Source organism: Eublepharis macularius, chromosome 8 (assembly GCF_028583425.1).
Source record: "Eublepharis macularius isolate TG4126 chromosome 8, MPM_Emac_v1.0, whole genome shotgun sequence".
NCBI lineage: Eukaryota > Metazoa > Chordata > Lepidosauria > Squamata > Eublepharidae > Eublepharis > Eublepharis macularius.
The window spans coordinates 13,791,925-13,808,302 of NC_072797.1; the positions used below are offsets into that span (position 1 = coordinate 13,791,925).

Below are 16,378 nucleotides of genomic sequence, written 5' to 3' on the forward strand. Positions count from 1 at the left end.
AAAAAGGCTTTTTACACAGATAGGAGGGTGGTATTGTAGGGAGGGAGTCTCAGATGCTTCGCTAATGAGTTAGGGACCATAGACTCCACCACTATGTTGCCTTATGTATTATCTGTTGTTTTAAACATGTACTCCTATGTACTACCTGTGCTTCATGTTGTCTAATGTCAGTCCTAGAACTGATTATGTTCTGTTTCAGCATTTCTTCTACTCTGTATTGGATTCTTGCTAACGCTATGTCTTTGTAAACTTGTATCTATTTATCCTATGGCATTGTTTATGGAAATGTCCTTGACACTGTATGGAAATGTACTTGACACTGATTGTACTAATCTCATACCTTGTAATCCGCCTTGAGTCTCAGTGAGAAAGGCGGACTATAAATGACATAAATAAATAAAATGATATGATCCATGCTCTGTGAAATACAAAAGCCGGGATACTTAAAAGTAGATTGCGTTTTACAATAATAAAGAAGCTTCAACATATGTGTGGGATTATGTGTTCATTTAGGGTTGTGACGTGTTTACCGTAAGATCCTGATGTTTTTTCCTCATAGGTAAAATGTAGCTGCAGTTCCTCTTCCGGCATCTGGCAGATCAACACTTTGAGCAGGCAGCAGATAATAAACAAGGCGTTGTGAGCTTGCCAGATGAAGAGGTGGCTGGAAGGGAAACAGAGGAGTCAATGACACATACCCCACTGGAACGTGCAGCAAGAACTGCACTCAGGTGAGCTTGCAGCAAACAGAACAGTGTTCTCGCAAGCCACCACCTGTAAGAGGGCAAGATGGCCTGAGAATGGTGCATAATAAGACAGTATATCCATGACAGCAGCAGATTCATCAGAGGACCAGGCAGAGAGATTTTGTCTCCCCAAGAGCACTGAAGAAATAAGAGGACCTGGTGCTTCAAGAAATACGGTCTGGGAGAAAAGCCGCCCCTCCCTCCGCTGTGACTGCTTGCCACTTCCTGAAGTTGCTCAGCACCTACTAATGGGAGAGGGGCGACCACAGCAGTGCTAAAGAGATCACTAATGGGAGAGGGGCGATCACGGCAGCTCTAAAGAGATCAGCACCGCAAAGAGGAAAAGGAGCAGCTTTGACTCCTTACAACCACTTTTTCTCGGGGTAGGGTGGCGAGAATGGGTCTAATTTGTTTGTCTGGGTCCTTTGTTTTTAGTTTGTAAGCCATCATGGGTACCAATACTGACAGAAAGGCACGAAAAGTGTTCTAACAAGGCACATAATGAAAAGGGAATGTTAATTTGTCAAAAGGCTTTAGACTTTATATGAGAAATAGAGTACAAGGGGGGGACCCACAAGGATTCATGAAGGGGGGGAATCTAATCTTCTCACTGCCCCTCTCTCTCTCGCTTTTCCCCTTTGCCTTCCCCAGCAGCGCTTGCCGCCATTCCCCTCTTCTACCTTCAGCATTACCTTTTCTCCTCCTCTGCCCTCCAGCTTGACATTCCCTTCCTCTTATCTTTTACCTTATTTAAGACTCTCTCTTTCTTCCCCTTCCCTGTGCTAGCACTAATAGAGACTTGGAATCTTCAGCAAGGTTGGCTAGGGATTGCCTAGCAACCCTCCCAATGGCCACTGAGATCTCAAAAGCAGTCTTGTGAGATCTCAGTGGCACACTTTTTTGAAAGAAGAAGACACTAAGATTTTGGAGGTTTTCTCACCTGCAATGTATTTCTTTCACATTTCTTCTTTTCTTTCCTGCATACCTACCTGGGGTTTCCCCTAGGCTTATACAACAATATACTGTCTGTCCCTGGCCTCATTGTATTTTGGGTTTTTTTGATCCACATTCTATGGCCCCATTCAGAATTAGATAAGAATCATCATGTTACTGATAAAGACATGAGTTCAAGAATTTCCCTAGACAGTCCTTCCTGTTTCAAGTAGATTCTTAAGCATCACCAATAGGAACACCTGTGCCTTGTCCTTCCCCCCCCCCTTCCTCCAAGATCTTCCGAAGACTGAGTCAAGACAGAAAGCAAACAATTACTAGTAACCTACGGCCAGAATGGGATTTTTTTAAAGCAAAGCAAAACATAAAAACCCTTCTCTGTTGGGGAAAAAAGAAATGTGAGATTTCACATTTTCTTCCCTTTGGTAGTATATTCTTGGGATTATGCACTCAACTAAAAACAAACTGTTTAACTGCAAGTCTTTGTCAAGTTGGTTTGTAAATCCTCCTAAAAATAATCAAATACACTGAAAAACAAATGTTTATTTTGCAACTTAGGCAGCTGGTAGCTCAATGTTAGAAGCATAAAATAATTGCTAAATAATTGCTAAATCGTTATCTTTATGCTCCAAGGAATTTTGAGTCACAGACAATAAATGTAAGAAAGAAGCACTGGAACTTCATTTTTATTGTCTCCCCTTCCCACCCTCAGAAATAATGGGATAGTACTGCCCTGTGTAACAGACACGCCAGGGATTAGTACAAAAGTTACATGAGCAAATATTTGTTGTGTAACTGAGAACCAACAGTAAAAATTAAGACATTGCTGCTTTTCAGCATTGTACCTCGTCCCCTTTTGAAATGCTCAAGGTGTTTTACTTAAAACAAAATATCTAATTACAAACGCTTAGAGAACAGGACACCTTGCTGACTAGAAACCCAACCCTGAAAATACCTGTGTGGGCACAACCTCAGCTTTTATTACTGAACATTACATGGATATCATGGGAGGGGCTGTGGTTCAGTATCAGAGCACCTGCTGAGCATGCAGAAGGTCCCAAGTTCAATCCCCGGCTAATCCAGTTGAAAAGGATCTGGTGGTAGGTGACGCAAAAGACCTCCACCCGAGATCCTAGTGAATCAATGCCAGTCGTGTTAGACATTATTAACCTGGGTAGACTAATGGACTGGCTCAGTTTAAGGAAACTTCATGTAAGCAATATTCGCGCAAAGATGTTTGTGTAAGGCTCAGGTGGACATCAAGCAATAATGACTGGTCCACTTACAGCCAGCTTCCTATAATCCACATGGCAATAGCCTTGTTGAGCTTTCTGAAGACTGAGCCCTACGAGGAAAGGCTGAGGGCCTTGGGAATGTTTAGTTTGGAGAAGAGGAGGTTGAGGGGGGACATGATTGCTCTCTTTAAATATTTGAAAGGCTGTCATTTGGAGGAGGGCAAGGAGCTGTTCCAGTTGGCAGCAGAGGGTAGGACCTGAAGCAATGGGCTTAAATTACATGCACAAAGGTACCGGCTGGATATTAGGAAAAACTTTTTCATGGTCAGAGTAGTTCAAAAGTGGAATCAGCTGCCTAGGGAGGTGGTGAGCTCCCCCTCCACTGGCAGTTTTCAAGAAGAGGCTGGATGAATACTTGTCAGGGATGCTTTAGGCTGATCCTGCACTGGGCAGGGGGTTGGACTAGATGGTCTGTATGGCCCCTTCCAACTCTGTGATTCTATGATTCTACTTACTTGGGACCTGACAGCAGACAGCGCTAGCCAGGGGCCACTAGGCACAAAACGGAAAATCCTGGGCCAGTTGCAAAATGCAAAGCCACTGTTACTTACTAACTATTGCTGTTCAGTTACTAATGCCACTTGAAGCAAAAACAGACTTCCTGGCATGGCCCGTGACAAGAAGCTCAACAGAACGCAGAGCTTCCAGTCCCAAATGAAGGCACTCCAGGAGAGCTTAGTGCAAAACTCACAATAACCTAGAGACAGATGCCCTTAAGGCTATAGGAGGAACGAAGAGGTCCCAAACTATTTCCAGCACAAGTTGAGTATTCCTCAATACTGTCAACAGGTGATGCCAAAACTATTCCCTATAGTCTTTCTGAATCAGAATGATACCTACTTAGTACATCTACTAGTTTGCGTTGATCCCTATTTGTCAAAAAACCCTTTTTCCGTTCTCCGAAATCCATTCCTTAGGAGACCCCATAATGCTGCACAGCCTACCAATCCACTGTGTTTTACATCTGAGTAACTCTAGTCTGGCTGAGACAGGCTTATGGCTTGAGAGGTTTCAAAGCACACAGCCTAAAATCAGATTCCCAGATTTATCACATGTGCTTAAAACCAGCTCACAAGTAGCATGTCCTCCCTGTTGTTCTACCAGCACTCAGACAGTTTTGCTAAATTTTCTGGTCCTTAATTGGCAATCGATAAACAATTAACATACACACAGAGGTCACACTTACTTTTCACATTCTGCTGAAATTTTTAACTCTTTGGTTCTAGAAAGGAAGACTTTAATCAGCGCAGCAAGATTGCCTGTCCGAGGATTGTTCTCCACTAGAATTGAAAAGAATTTACACGACATTTCATATTACATAAGGACTATTATATGTCTGAAACATCAAGGCCACAACCCAATATGGGAATAAACTCAGCTGTGATGGTGGAAACTGCCATCAAGTCGCAAGCCACTTATGGCAACTCCGTAGGGTTTTCAAGGCAAGAGATATTCAGAAGTGCTTTGCCGTTGCCTGCCTCTGCATTGCAACCCTGGACTTCCTTGGTAGTCCCCCATCGAAGTACTAATTAGAGCCAAACCTCTTCTTGGAGGACCTACGCAATTCCAGGATCTCACTTCAAAATTGGCAACGCAGCCTGTTTCACAAGTAATGAGCTCTGAGCTCCGATTTCAGTGGTATTGCTGCATCTTCCAACATGGGTACAAGGAAACAATGCTCTTCCTGACTCCACTCTACAGGCTCATCTGGTGCCTTATCCAAGCTTGAACCATAGTCGATCGGCAGTTCCAATGTACACTGCTACATAGTCTAATAGAGGCTGATTAAACAGCAACCCATCACTAAAGATATAGCTCCAGTGGGGTGCTGTGCAGTGATCCTGGGCTGAAAAGTTCACTCTTCAAGTCCACATAGTCCTCCCACTTAGAGTCTCTCTACATGAGACCTCTTACATGAGGACGCTCAAGTGAAGGGAGATGCAAGGAAACATAGTTTAACGTCTCTAGAGCAGGCAAAGATTGTTCCTCAGAGGGTTTATTTCATCTTTGCTTCCAAAAGTCTCTGTCAATTTCACCTTCCCTTCTGGGCGGCAAGGAGGAAATTAAAAAAAAACCCTGAGGTGCGATCTTTGTGGCACTAGAGCCTTTGGCTCTGTCTTTTTAAACTACGCTTCCCGGCTAACATTGTGTCACCCTTCTCCTGAGTGTCCTTGTGTAAGTGGTCTTGTGTAGATAGTCTCTTAGCATGCGTGCCAACTTAGTCAACCCTGATGTTCAGGGTTGCTCTCGATGAGTTTTTCCTTGCCTTGAATTTGGACAATGGAGTTTCCATCAAAAGTACTTCATCAGTTCCAACAGAGACTTTCTAAGAGTGGGTCTTCTTTTCTGTAAATGTAATTCTCTCCTTCCTTTTTCTCATGCTTACAAGGTTACTTTTCATAAGACAATACAGCATGACTTTTTGCAAAGAATTATCACTTGAAGACCTTAACCATCAAACAATGTATTAAAGTATTGCAAAGAACGTCAAAGTTCCAAAATAATAAGACTGAAAGATGGAAAGCGCTAAGGCAAAACACACAAGGAGCTGAAAAACATTTAGTGATCTTTGAAAAGGGAAATGTAGAATAGATATCTGTGTTTGTATCTGTTTTTCATTAATTTAGCTTCTGCCAGTTCACTGTTAATCTCTTTCCGTTGCTTCCTGGCCTGAATCCTAACTGTTCTTTGCCAACAGAAGAACAGGGAAGGCTATTTTACTGATTTCCCCCCTTCCCCTGCAGACCCCCACTTCACACACACACACACACAGACACTCAATTCTGCAACACGCAGTAACACTTGCTCTCTATGTTGTTGTGATGTGCATTTTCCTGCCCCCGCCAGAAGCCTGCAGACAAGGAAATGCAGAGTCTCAAGACAGCACAACATGGAATAAATCTTACAACATGTTCTGAAGGGAAAGGAGAGAACTTGACGCCGGGGTGCCGTTTTCAGCACCAGCACGTCTCCTCTATTGTCTAGTTATGTCCTCATATGGCTAAAACAAAAACATGATAACAAAGGAAAGTACCATAGGTTACTCAGTCAACGACTATGAGCCATGACACCAGACTGAAATTGTATTGTAAGCCCATCCAATGGCTCTCTGGAGCCACAGCCAAGGCAGAGGTTTTAAAATAAATACTTTAAAATGAGCCTTCATGTTCAGATTCTGTGTGCCTTTGTCAGATCACCAAAGAAATTTGTATGTCCAATTTTAAAAATTCCAGACAAATTGAAATAGGATTCAGATTCAGAAACGAAAGGGCCACGACGAGTGCAGAGATTCCAGATCCCTTTTCGCACTCCATTTCTGCCTTTATCTTTTACAGTCTCTTTGAATAAATGCTTTTAAATCCTTTTCATAAAAAAATAAAAGTAGAAAAAAACAACCTGTTCTATTACAACTTAATATAGCTGCGCCCAAGCCACTTCCTGTGACAGCATGCAAAATAAAGCAAAAAACCTGTGAAAACTTTATGTTCAAACACCACATGCGGGTACAATATGTCTACATCTAGGCTTGGAAGTGAAGAGTGACTTTAAAAATCCCATGCGCAGAGCACAGATGGGAGATATTAAATGTACCGCAGATACAAAGGTTTACAGTGCAGTGTGATTTACTAGGGAAGTTGACAATATGAAGAACATTGAAATAAATGCCATGGCATCAAAATAGCATCTCACCTAAAGACTTGCAGACTGACAGGGCAGCTTCTTCCAAAAGCTTTAACTCGGAGCTGACGACAAAAGAAAGAAACGGATTATAAACGATACCCTGAGTTTGCAGAAGGTAGTCATCAAATAAAGACAATGTTTTTAAAAAGGAAAGCCGCTAACATCAGTTATCATGAAGCTTGTAGATCTTGTTTCTTGAAAGGTTTTTAGCCAGCCCAGGAGCTCAGGGAAAAACCTGAGAACCTCATACACTGAAAAATCTCATTAAAATATAACACACCTCAACACATAATAAATTTCTCATAATAAATTACTCATAATAAATTTCTCTTGGCCATACTTAAAATATGGGATTCAAACAGAAATGAACTACTACCCAAAACCTCATGTTTGTCAGCACTACAGTCCCAAGAGAGCTTTCCTATTGTCTATCTACCAAAATCTCTGAAAAATCAGAATTGCCCCCCAAAAGTCCAATTAAAAGACTTAGCCACAAAAAAGGAATCATTAACAAAATGGAATTAGAAAAATTATCTCAACAAAGAATACCGTGGTATGCATACCTCCAACTATATAACTTCATAAAAGACATAAACTTAATGGACATATTGAATGAACCAATATCAGAACTCGAGCAAATACTGAGCTCCAAGCAATTTACTCACAAAGGCCTTATCTCCAAAATTTACTATACACGCTCCAAAATATATAGCAAAGAAAGAAAGAAAGAAAGAAAGAAAGAAAGAAAGAAAGAAAGAAAGAAAGAAAGAAAGAAAGAAAGAAAGAAAGAAAGAAAGAAAGAAAGAAAGAAAGAAAGAAAGAAAGAAAGAAAGAAAGAAAGAAAGAAAGAAAGAAAGAAAGAAAGAAAGAAAGAAAGAAACTCAATTGAAATGGAAAGAGAACTGTGAAGTCTCATTATCAAATGAGCAATGGGGAAAATATGGTCATCAAACCTGATTACTCACCAGTAATCTCCACAAAACTACAAATGTGTAAAATAATCAACAGATAGTATCTCAGCCCGTAAAAACTAACAAGAATACCGTCCACAAAATCCCTATCATGCTGGAAAAAATGAGGGGAAATTGGTACCTATGCACACACCTGGTGGACATGTAAATATATCAGAGAATTTTGGAAAAATGTTTTAGATCATACCAAACAAATAACTGGCCATGATATCCCAATGAAACCGAAAAACTTTTTTCTAAATCAACAGCAATCTTATGTTCTCCCTCCAATCAGGCAAGAATTAATTGAAACGCTTTTTGTGGCAGCGAAAACAGCAATAGCAACTAAATGGAAATCCCCAAATCCCCCAAATTTGACTACTTGGTACACCAAAATATGGGATCAATTCATAATGGAGAAAATAACAGACTTCAGACAGCAGAAATTTACCCCAAAACAACTAACTTTATTGAAAAATGGTTCCCATTCCTCGATTTTCTTTCAAACAGCGATACACTCCCATTGAAACCAGCTTTTCTTTCAGCTCTTTAGCTTGAAAACTACGTTAATTCACTAAAAATAGAACATTCAACTTGCCCTCCTATTTGCAATACCAAATAATTACCTAATTACCACATTATAGTATGTATACTTATAGTTTGTCAAATAATCAAACACTGGTAAATGTTTAAACGTCTAAAATTTTATCTGTTTTCTGTAACGTATATTTATGCTTTGAAATAAAAAAATTATTATTTTTTTTTAAAATCAACTCAGTGCCGCTTTGGTTCTTGATGCTAAAACTCAACATAAATAGGAAAGTGCTACAAAGTATGCCGAGCAACTTGGGTTTTGCCTTTTTATCCACTTACAGCAGCACAAGAGCATAGAGCAGCATGCCTACAATGCACGAAGCAGCTGCGTATAAATAGATGCTTACGCTGAACCTAGTTTGCTAGAAATGACAGAGTGAGCACCTGGCTATTCCAGCTACTTTATTCAAATCACTTACAAATTGGTTTAATCACTAAGGGATGCAAGAGAAACTAGCTGTGGCTGTATACGGTTGGATATAGACTTCTACCAATGGCGCAAAGCTCATGAAAGAAAGCTTTGCCCTTTTTTCTGCAGCTTTTTCTCCAGAAGCTACTCCTGAAGGAAACTGCGAGATGTGGTCCAGAGGCTAGAGACGGAAGTTTCTTCTTCTTTTTCACAGATAAGGAATTTGTGCAAGAGAGGGGTCTGCCAATTCCCCTTTCACACTGCAACACCCTCCCCCCCCTACACACACACCATACTGCATCCTACATTGTTGCTGAGAGTTGCCTACATTGTTGCCAACTGTGCCCATACAGAGGTCTGGAGAAGGAAGACAAAGTGGCAAAGGTCTCTGTGGCAGCGGGGATGGATCTTAATAGTATTTTAACAGAATAAAACAGTTTTCAAGTTTTCCTGCCACCAGGAAATGCTTTCTGCTTCCTCTACGAATTGTCTGCCATGGAACCCCAGCAAATTACAGAGGATTCTGGGGAATATCACATTGTGCACGCACACATACACTCGAGTGGGAGCCCTACACAGACCCGCTGGACTTTCACCAATATCTTTCTTGAAATGAGACCTAGAGAACGCAACCCATATTTCCTGCGGCTGCTCCTTGCAGGAATAGTTGGTAAGGGTGGGCAAGCTATTTGGGGGGGGGGCAGAATGTTGTGTTAACAAATATACTCATTAGAGTAGCTATTAAGTAACTGAGGAACCCCAGGCTTCATGGCACGCAGCGTACGAAATCAATTAAATAGGCAACCATCCTTCACCTTCTGCTTCCAAGGGGGCATAACTTTTTTCACATCATCCTTATTATTGCTAACATCTGTCAATTAACAATCACACCCAAATGTTTCGTGAGCTTTATATGCATCTTGAGGAACCCCCTGGAAACAAGGCGCTGTTCTAATTTTAAAGAGTATCAGAGTTTTCCGTGTTGTTTTTCTCAACAAGAAACAAAAGGGCAAGAGATTCTCCTTACAGAAACAGGAACAATGGGGGACAGGAGCATCCCACAGTGACGTTAATCACCCATAGCAAATGGCACATTCTAGAGGGCAGACGGAAAGGAGACTAATACAGGTAACAAGTTAGCAAAGCTGGGACCAAGGATGTTGCATCTAAACATGCTCACATCCAGCTTACTCAGAAGCATTTTTAAGTAAGCAAATACAATGGATTGGATCCAGATTTAATTGGCTACTTCCTCCAACTTCCCCTTCCTGCTGCAGCCCTCCCGCCCATTATATTCCTTGGGATCCCCTATCAACCTGCTTAGCTTTTTGTAGAAGTCAGTGGGCTGCAGTGGGAGGGGGAGGGAGGGTGGAGGGAGGAAAGATCCACGTCAGTTAGTGCGGCCACAGCTGAAGTGACACATATGAGTCCAGGACATCTTGCAACAAGATACTGGCGGATTCCGCACGCATTGGATAATGCACTTTCAATGCACTTTATCAGTCGTTTGAGGTAGATTTTTCGTTCCGCATACAAAAAACTCCGTTCCAAATAATCTATAAAGAGGATTGGAAGTGGATTATCCAACGTGTGTGGAATCAGCCACTGATAAGAAAACGTCACTTGAAATGTTTTGCCTGTTCCGATATGCTACATTCTATATGAGTCTGAAGAAGGGAGCTCTGACTCTAGAAAGCTTACACTCTGAAAACTTTGTTGGTCTCTAAGGTGCCACTGGACTCTAATCCTGCTGTTCTACTGCAGACCAATACGGCTACCCACCTAAATTGTTCCAATATATGATATATTAGTGGCCCCGATTGAAAGAATGAGTAGATCACTCCCATGTTTATGCCTAGAATTTCATCAATAATTAACTTTGGAAAGCAGATGTCTCTCTTACCCTCTAGGACCAAGACCATCTGGAAGGCATCTGAATTCATAAATGCCACTGCGCGCAAATGAAAGCATGGCTCGTATCTACTAAAGCCCGTTTGCATTTATTATTACAATTATTTATAAAGCTTGTCAAGATCTAAGTGCTGCCCAAAAGCTAGAGACATTAAGACAAGTCCTGCCTACAGGTTCCCAGGCTATAATCACAACATTTTACACAAGGAAACATGCCAGTAGATAATAGTTTGATTCCAAACACGCTTGGCTCTAGGAAATATAAACCTTATACAAGTCCAATGTGTCATTTTGGAATCATTTTTAAAGAAGAATACTGTAAACAAGATGGGTCAGTCTCAATTATAGCTCCCCTAGTGTGCATCCATGTCTTTTACAACTACTCGATATAGATTTATATATATAGATAAATTTGCTTTTCAAAATGAAAGCCAAGGTTCTCAGGATGCCAAATTCCACATTTGCTCAGTGCAATTGCTGAACAGTAGAATGCCAGTCAACTCCACTATAGACTGCACTGGAAAGAGAGGCAGGGTCATGGGGGTGATGGAAAGTGCCGTCAAATTGCAGCCAACTTATAGCAACCCTGTAGGATTTTCAAGGCAAGAGCCAAACAGAGGTGATTTGCCATTACCTGCCACCGTGTAGCAACCCTGGACTTCCTTGGTGGTCTCCCATCCAAGTACTAACCAGGGCTGGCCCTGCTTCTGAGATCTGACAAACATAGGCTAGTCTGAAGCATCCCAATCAGGGCACTAGGGACATAGCCGGGAGGAAAGGCTCAAAGGAGCAAACAGAAAGATATTCTAAATCTAGTTAATGCTGCAGGAATGCTAGAGCAGAAAGAAGCTGCTAGAATGTAAAGATGATCAGAAACAATTCAAGAGCGAAAGACCCGCATGCAGACGATGCCAATGAGCTTTCTTTAAGATTGCAATTCTGGCAACAGAGACTGTGCCGCGAGAGCACCAGAATATGAATGCCCTGTATCATATTTGGGAATAATCTGTTGCAGCTCCAAGGGCTGGGGATACATCTATGAAAAAATATAAAACCAACCATGCCAAGGTCATTGCTTTCTCAGCAACCCCCCCCCTCTCTTGGGTACTGACAAAAGCCTCTGGAAGTGGTAGAACCAGATGAGGGTTGATTCATTCTTTAGAGCTGTTTCACATGACAGCACATTTCATTTACACGAGCGGGTAACATTTGTTATCCTGCCCCAGAACGTGGTCTACTATTCTCCCTCTAGTCAAGTATGGACACTTTCCTGCATGAAAACTGTGTACATGTATCTGGCTGTGGATACATGCTTTTGATGACACAGGGTACCACGACTTCCAGATGTGCGTACTCAAAACAGAAGCCAAACCTTTTTCCACTCACAGTACGCACACATTTTTCTCCACATCTGTTTCAGGAAAGTGTCGAGTTGTTTTGAGATGAAATGTACCGACGGCTTCAAGAGCTTTCCGGTCATATTTGCCATTAACAGCATTACTTACCGTTAATAGCCAATTCAGTATTATATAGTGCTTACAGCAAGCGTGGGTGAGGAAACAGACAGCTGAGACGTTCTGGCGATCACTTGCTTCCCAAGACAAGGGCAGCGAATTTGCCGCTGCCACCCACACTGTGCAATCAAAGCCACTACAAAAGATCTCAATTGAAGAGGCATCCCAAAGCTCAAGTGTCTACTCAAACCATGATGTTTTCATACATATTCCCAGTCTGCCTACTCGTAGGATAATTATACATCATCCCACATGCTCTCAATGGGATCCCTCACTTGTAAAAGTACTAGAGGCACATACTTAAGCTCAAACCTCTCCAGGGAATTACACTGTAAAGCCAACTCATTTCAGGGAGGCCTTGCTCACCCACTCTCTTCAAGGCAAATTAAGGATTATAGGAGTGAGAACCAACTAACTGGCCTCTCCAGTTGCTGCACTCCAAGGAAAACCTAAATTAAGATACAGTAGAAAGCAAAGAACCAACAACGAGAAATACATAGTGGTATGGCAGTACAATGTACGTTATTCAATACCGTGCCAGAGAAGAGGGCTACACCAAGTACAAAGCAAGAGATAAACAAACACAAAACGGTGGTGCGGTGGAAAAAGTCATTTAATTCCAACATACTTTCCCAATACGCTGGGGAAATATATTTGAACTGCACCACTTTTTCCACCGCACCACTTGGTTTCTTTTTTGTTTGTTTGTTTCCTGCTATTATTCAATATCAGTCATCCTCAGAGGAGAACTACATATTACACTCAAGTAGGAACATGAGGCCATTATGCATTCCCTGCCAATCAGAAATTCTCCCTCATAAGTGTTCCTGTAGTCATTTTGGCATTAATGTTTTCTTCGTTGGGTCCAAGGCCACAAGAAGCCCAGCGATTGTGGAAATATAGTTGGGAGGGGGCATTTGTAGGGGAGAATCAGAAGACAAAAAAGGGGTTGAAACTCCCCCTCTGTCCCACCTGTGGATCCTCTCCTGCAAATGCCCGCTCTTTAGCATTCCTGTTAACTGGCTGACAGATGCTCTTCTAAACACCACAATTACTACGGTCATCAATGGGCTTACACTGGAGTAACTCTACAAGATTGCACTGTTAATCTCACTACCAGGCATCCTCAAGCTAATCAGCTATGGTAAAATCTGATGAAGGAAGCTCTGACTCTCGAAAATTCATACCCTGGAAATCTAGTTGGTCTTTAAGGTGTTACTGGATGCAAATCTTGCTCAGCTATGCTAGAGTAATTGTAGAGTCAGAGTGGTGGGATGGGATCTGGGAGATCCAGATTTGAATCTCCACTGGGCCATGGAAGCTTACTGGGTGACCTTGGGCTAGTCACTCAGTCTCTACTTCACAGGGTGGTTGTTGTGAGGATAAACGGAGGAGGGGAGAATGAGGTTGTGAGCTGGTTTGGGTCTTCATAAGAGAGAAAAGCAGAGTATAACTATTTTAAATATAAATACATGCACAGGTGTGTCAGAACTACACATAAAAACTGAAATACAGCAGGAACCCCACTCCTCCTTCCAAACTACTTTAACACCAAAGGGAGTTAGAGAAGAGTTTGGTGATTCAGCACAGGGAAAGGCTTCCTTAATCAAAAATAAATGGGGACAGATGAACTATCCAAAGAGTAAGATTCAGGTCCAGTAGCACCTTAAAGACCAACTGCTACTGGACCCAAATTGCTCTCTTCTACTACAGACCAACAGGGCTACCCACTGGAAACTATCCTAAGAGTGTAAAGAAAAAGTTCATACAGAAGCAGCTGTCTCAACGGTTAAGAAAAAGGAAGTCACACTTTGATGGTTCACACATTTATACAGGGCATCAGTGTGTGCCTAACAGGAAATAAAGAACAACAACTAACATCAAGGTGGTATTATGTCCTGCAACTAACATACTTAATGCTATCAGAGGATTTACACTGAGCTGTTGCTGCAGGAGGTCTGTCCCCTTCAGCGATAATAATCTAAGCCCTCTCCTAATCTCTCAAATGACGCCCTCCCCCAACCACACACTGTAGACCTTTATTTGATTATAAAAAAGGCTGTTTCAAGCAGTATTCCACCTGCAGTTCTGTGAGAAGTAAATGCTTCCACCTTCGAAGGTTCCAGTCATGGACCGCGAAGGGATTACTGAGAAGCGCTTGAGATGTTTTAACTGAAATTAAAGGTTATTCAATTCATTAAATCAACTTGTTTTAATAAAATAAAATGTAAATGCTAGAGATCTTTTCTATTTAGGGTTTTGCTGTTTTACGTTAATGTAGAAAGCCCAACACCCAGGGCACGGCCATGGATCTGGACCGATACTTGTAACTTTTATGTGCCGTTAAGGAATTACACCCCCCCCCCAACCTGAAACCTCCTCAGCCCCTCCAAACTGAAGGCAGGCCCATAGGGGCTCAGTCTATCTCTCAATTTTTACATAGCTGGAGGGGTTGCTTTCGGCTTGGCAAGTCACAAGCCCGGCACACCTGGTGCAGATTCTGGTATTGCTGCAGGATAAGAGGGGTGCATCTGTGTTCTCTCTCTCTCTCTCTCTCTCCCCCCCCCTCTTTTTAATAGAAATTTTATTTTAAAAGAAAAGACATGGAAATAGAAAGTGCATAAAAATGATTATACAAACACTACATTTGGAAGTGAATTTAGACTTATACAAACTTATATAAACGGTACATTTGGAATTCGTTTGAGACTTATGCAAGCACTGCATGTAAAATTACATTGAACGAACAGAAAAGTACATTCAAAGTTTGTCATAACTAAACATTATTGTGTCATGGCTCTCCTTCCCCCTACTTGGTTACTTATTCAAACTATAATATCAACTTTTTTATTAGTCATTTCCCTGTGTTTTATCTTCTTATCATACTAAGTTACCTTAATTAATATTAATTTCTGCCTAAGTAGTCAAAGAAATCCTTCCATTTTCCCCCAAAATTCGGCTACTGATCTATTATGTACATAAGTAGTTAATTTGGCTATTGATGCATATTCATAAATCTATCTATCCACTGTGACAGATTAGGACATATATCTGTTTTCCATTTTGCAGCGTTACCATGTAACAAAAAGATCTCCCTGTTCTTTTCTAACATTAATTGGTAGGATGTTTAAGAGCATATTTTTTGGATTTAGCTCAAATCTGAGTTTGAGAATCTTCTGCATCTCTTCCTGGATATTTATCCAATATTTTTGCGCTTTCTTACAGGTCCATCACATATGGTAAAATGTTGCATCCATGCTTTGACACTTCCAACACCGTCCACTATAACCTTACTAATTCTCACAATGTCTTTGGGAGTAGCCTCTACGTTCTCTTGTTGACGGTAGTGATGACTTGTTGGCCGTCACTGCTGATAGCTGTAGCAGTGTCCGGTCATGAAGACCCATCTGACAGAAGTCAATCTACGTTGTATACTAAAATTGATCAGAGAGAGAGAGAGAGAGAGAGAGAGAGAGAGAACAGGATGCCGTAGAATACAAATACTAAGCTAGGAAGGTTACTTGTGTGTGTAAAGTACCATCAAGTTGCAGCCAACTTATTGCACCTGTTCTGGGGTTTTCAAGAGAAGAGACGTTCAGAGATGGTTGCCATTGCCCGCCTCTGCATGGTGACCTTGGCCTTCCTTGGTGGTCTCCCATTCAAGTACCAATCAGGGCTTACCCTACTTAGCTTCTAACATCTGATGAGATCAAGGAGTCCAGAGAGCGGTAGAATGAGGGTGAGGCCAAAGTGACCCAAGGCCCACTTTACCCCACTCTTCCTTCCAACATACAAGAAATACAAAAGCTTCATGACTTTTTTCAAACCAAGAAACAGGCAGCAATAATTACAAACTTTTTAAAAGAAAGAGAATGCTACACAGGTAAACATTTTAAAGAGCTCCAGCTGATTGCTTCCCGATACGAGCGTTTTAGGTTTGCTGGGTATGATACTTTCAGCATACAAAGAGTTATTTACTTATTTTAAAAAGTGTAGCCTTCAGCTGGCGGGAGGGGCTTGTGCAGGATCAAGACTGTGCGGTGGATCCCCCTGCAAGCTTCTCATTCAATAATCCAATTTTGAAGACAATCAGTCTGAGTGCTTGATTTTGAAGGCTTAATTGGAGGATAATTACCTCCTTTGTTTTCAAAGACAAACTGACTCATGAGAAACCATACTGAACACCCACTTGAGCAACGTTAAAAAAAAAACGGGCTGGGAACTCAACTCTTTAGAAAACACGGCAACTGGCTGCCAGGGGCCACATGCAGCCTGCTGACAGAACATATATTTGCACTAAATCAAACTGATTACAGAAACATTGCTC

General features: G+C 41.6%; 1 protein-coding gene across 2 annotated transcripts in view; it reads right to left on the bottom strand.

The window, feature by feature from the left end:
• Window positions 1-16,378, bottom strand: part of DYM (dymeclin) — a 260,543-nt gene that overhangs the window by 199,075 nt on the left and 45,090 nt on the right. Inside the window, exons 3-5 of one of the 2 annotated variants that reach the window (XM_054986512.1) lie at window positions 6,683-6,735; window positions 4,179-4,272; window positions 531-664 (exon numbers count right to left, since the gene is read on the bottom strand). The exons of the other annotated variant lie outside the window; for it this stretch is intronic. Coding sequence (XP_054842487.1) covers window positions 531-664; window positions 4,179-4,272; window positions 6,683-6,735 — 281 coding nt within the window. The remainder of the gene's footprint in view (window positions 1-530; window positions 665-4,178; window positions 4,273-6,682; window positions 6,736-16,378) is intronic. 2 annotated transcript variants of the gene reach the window in all.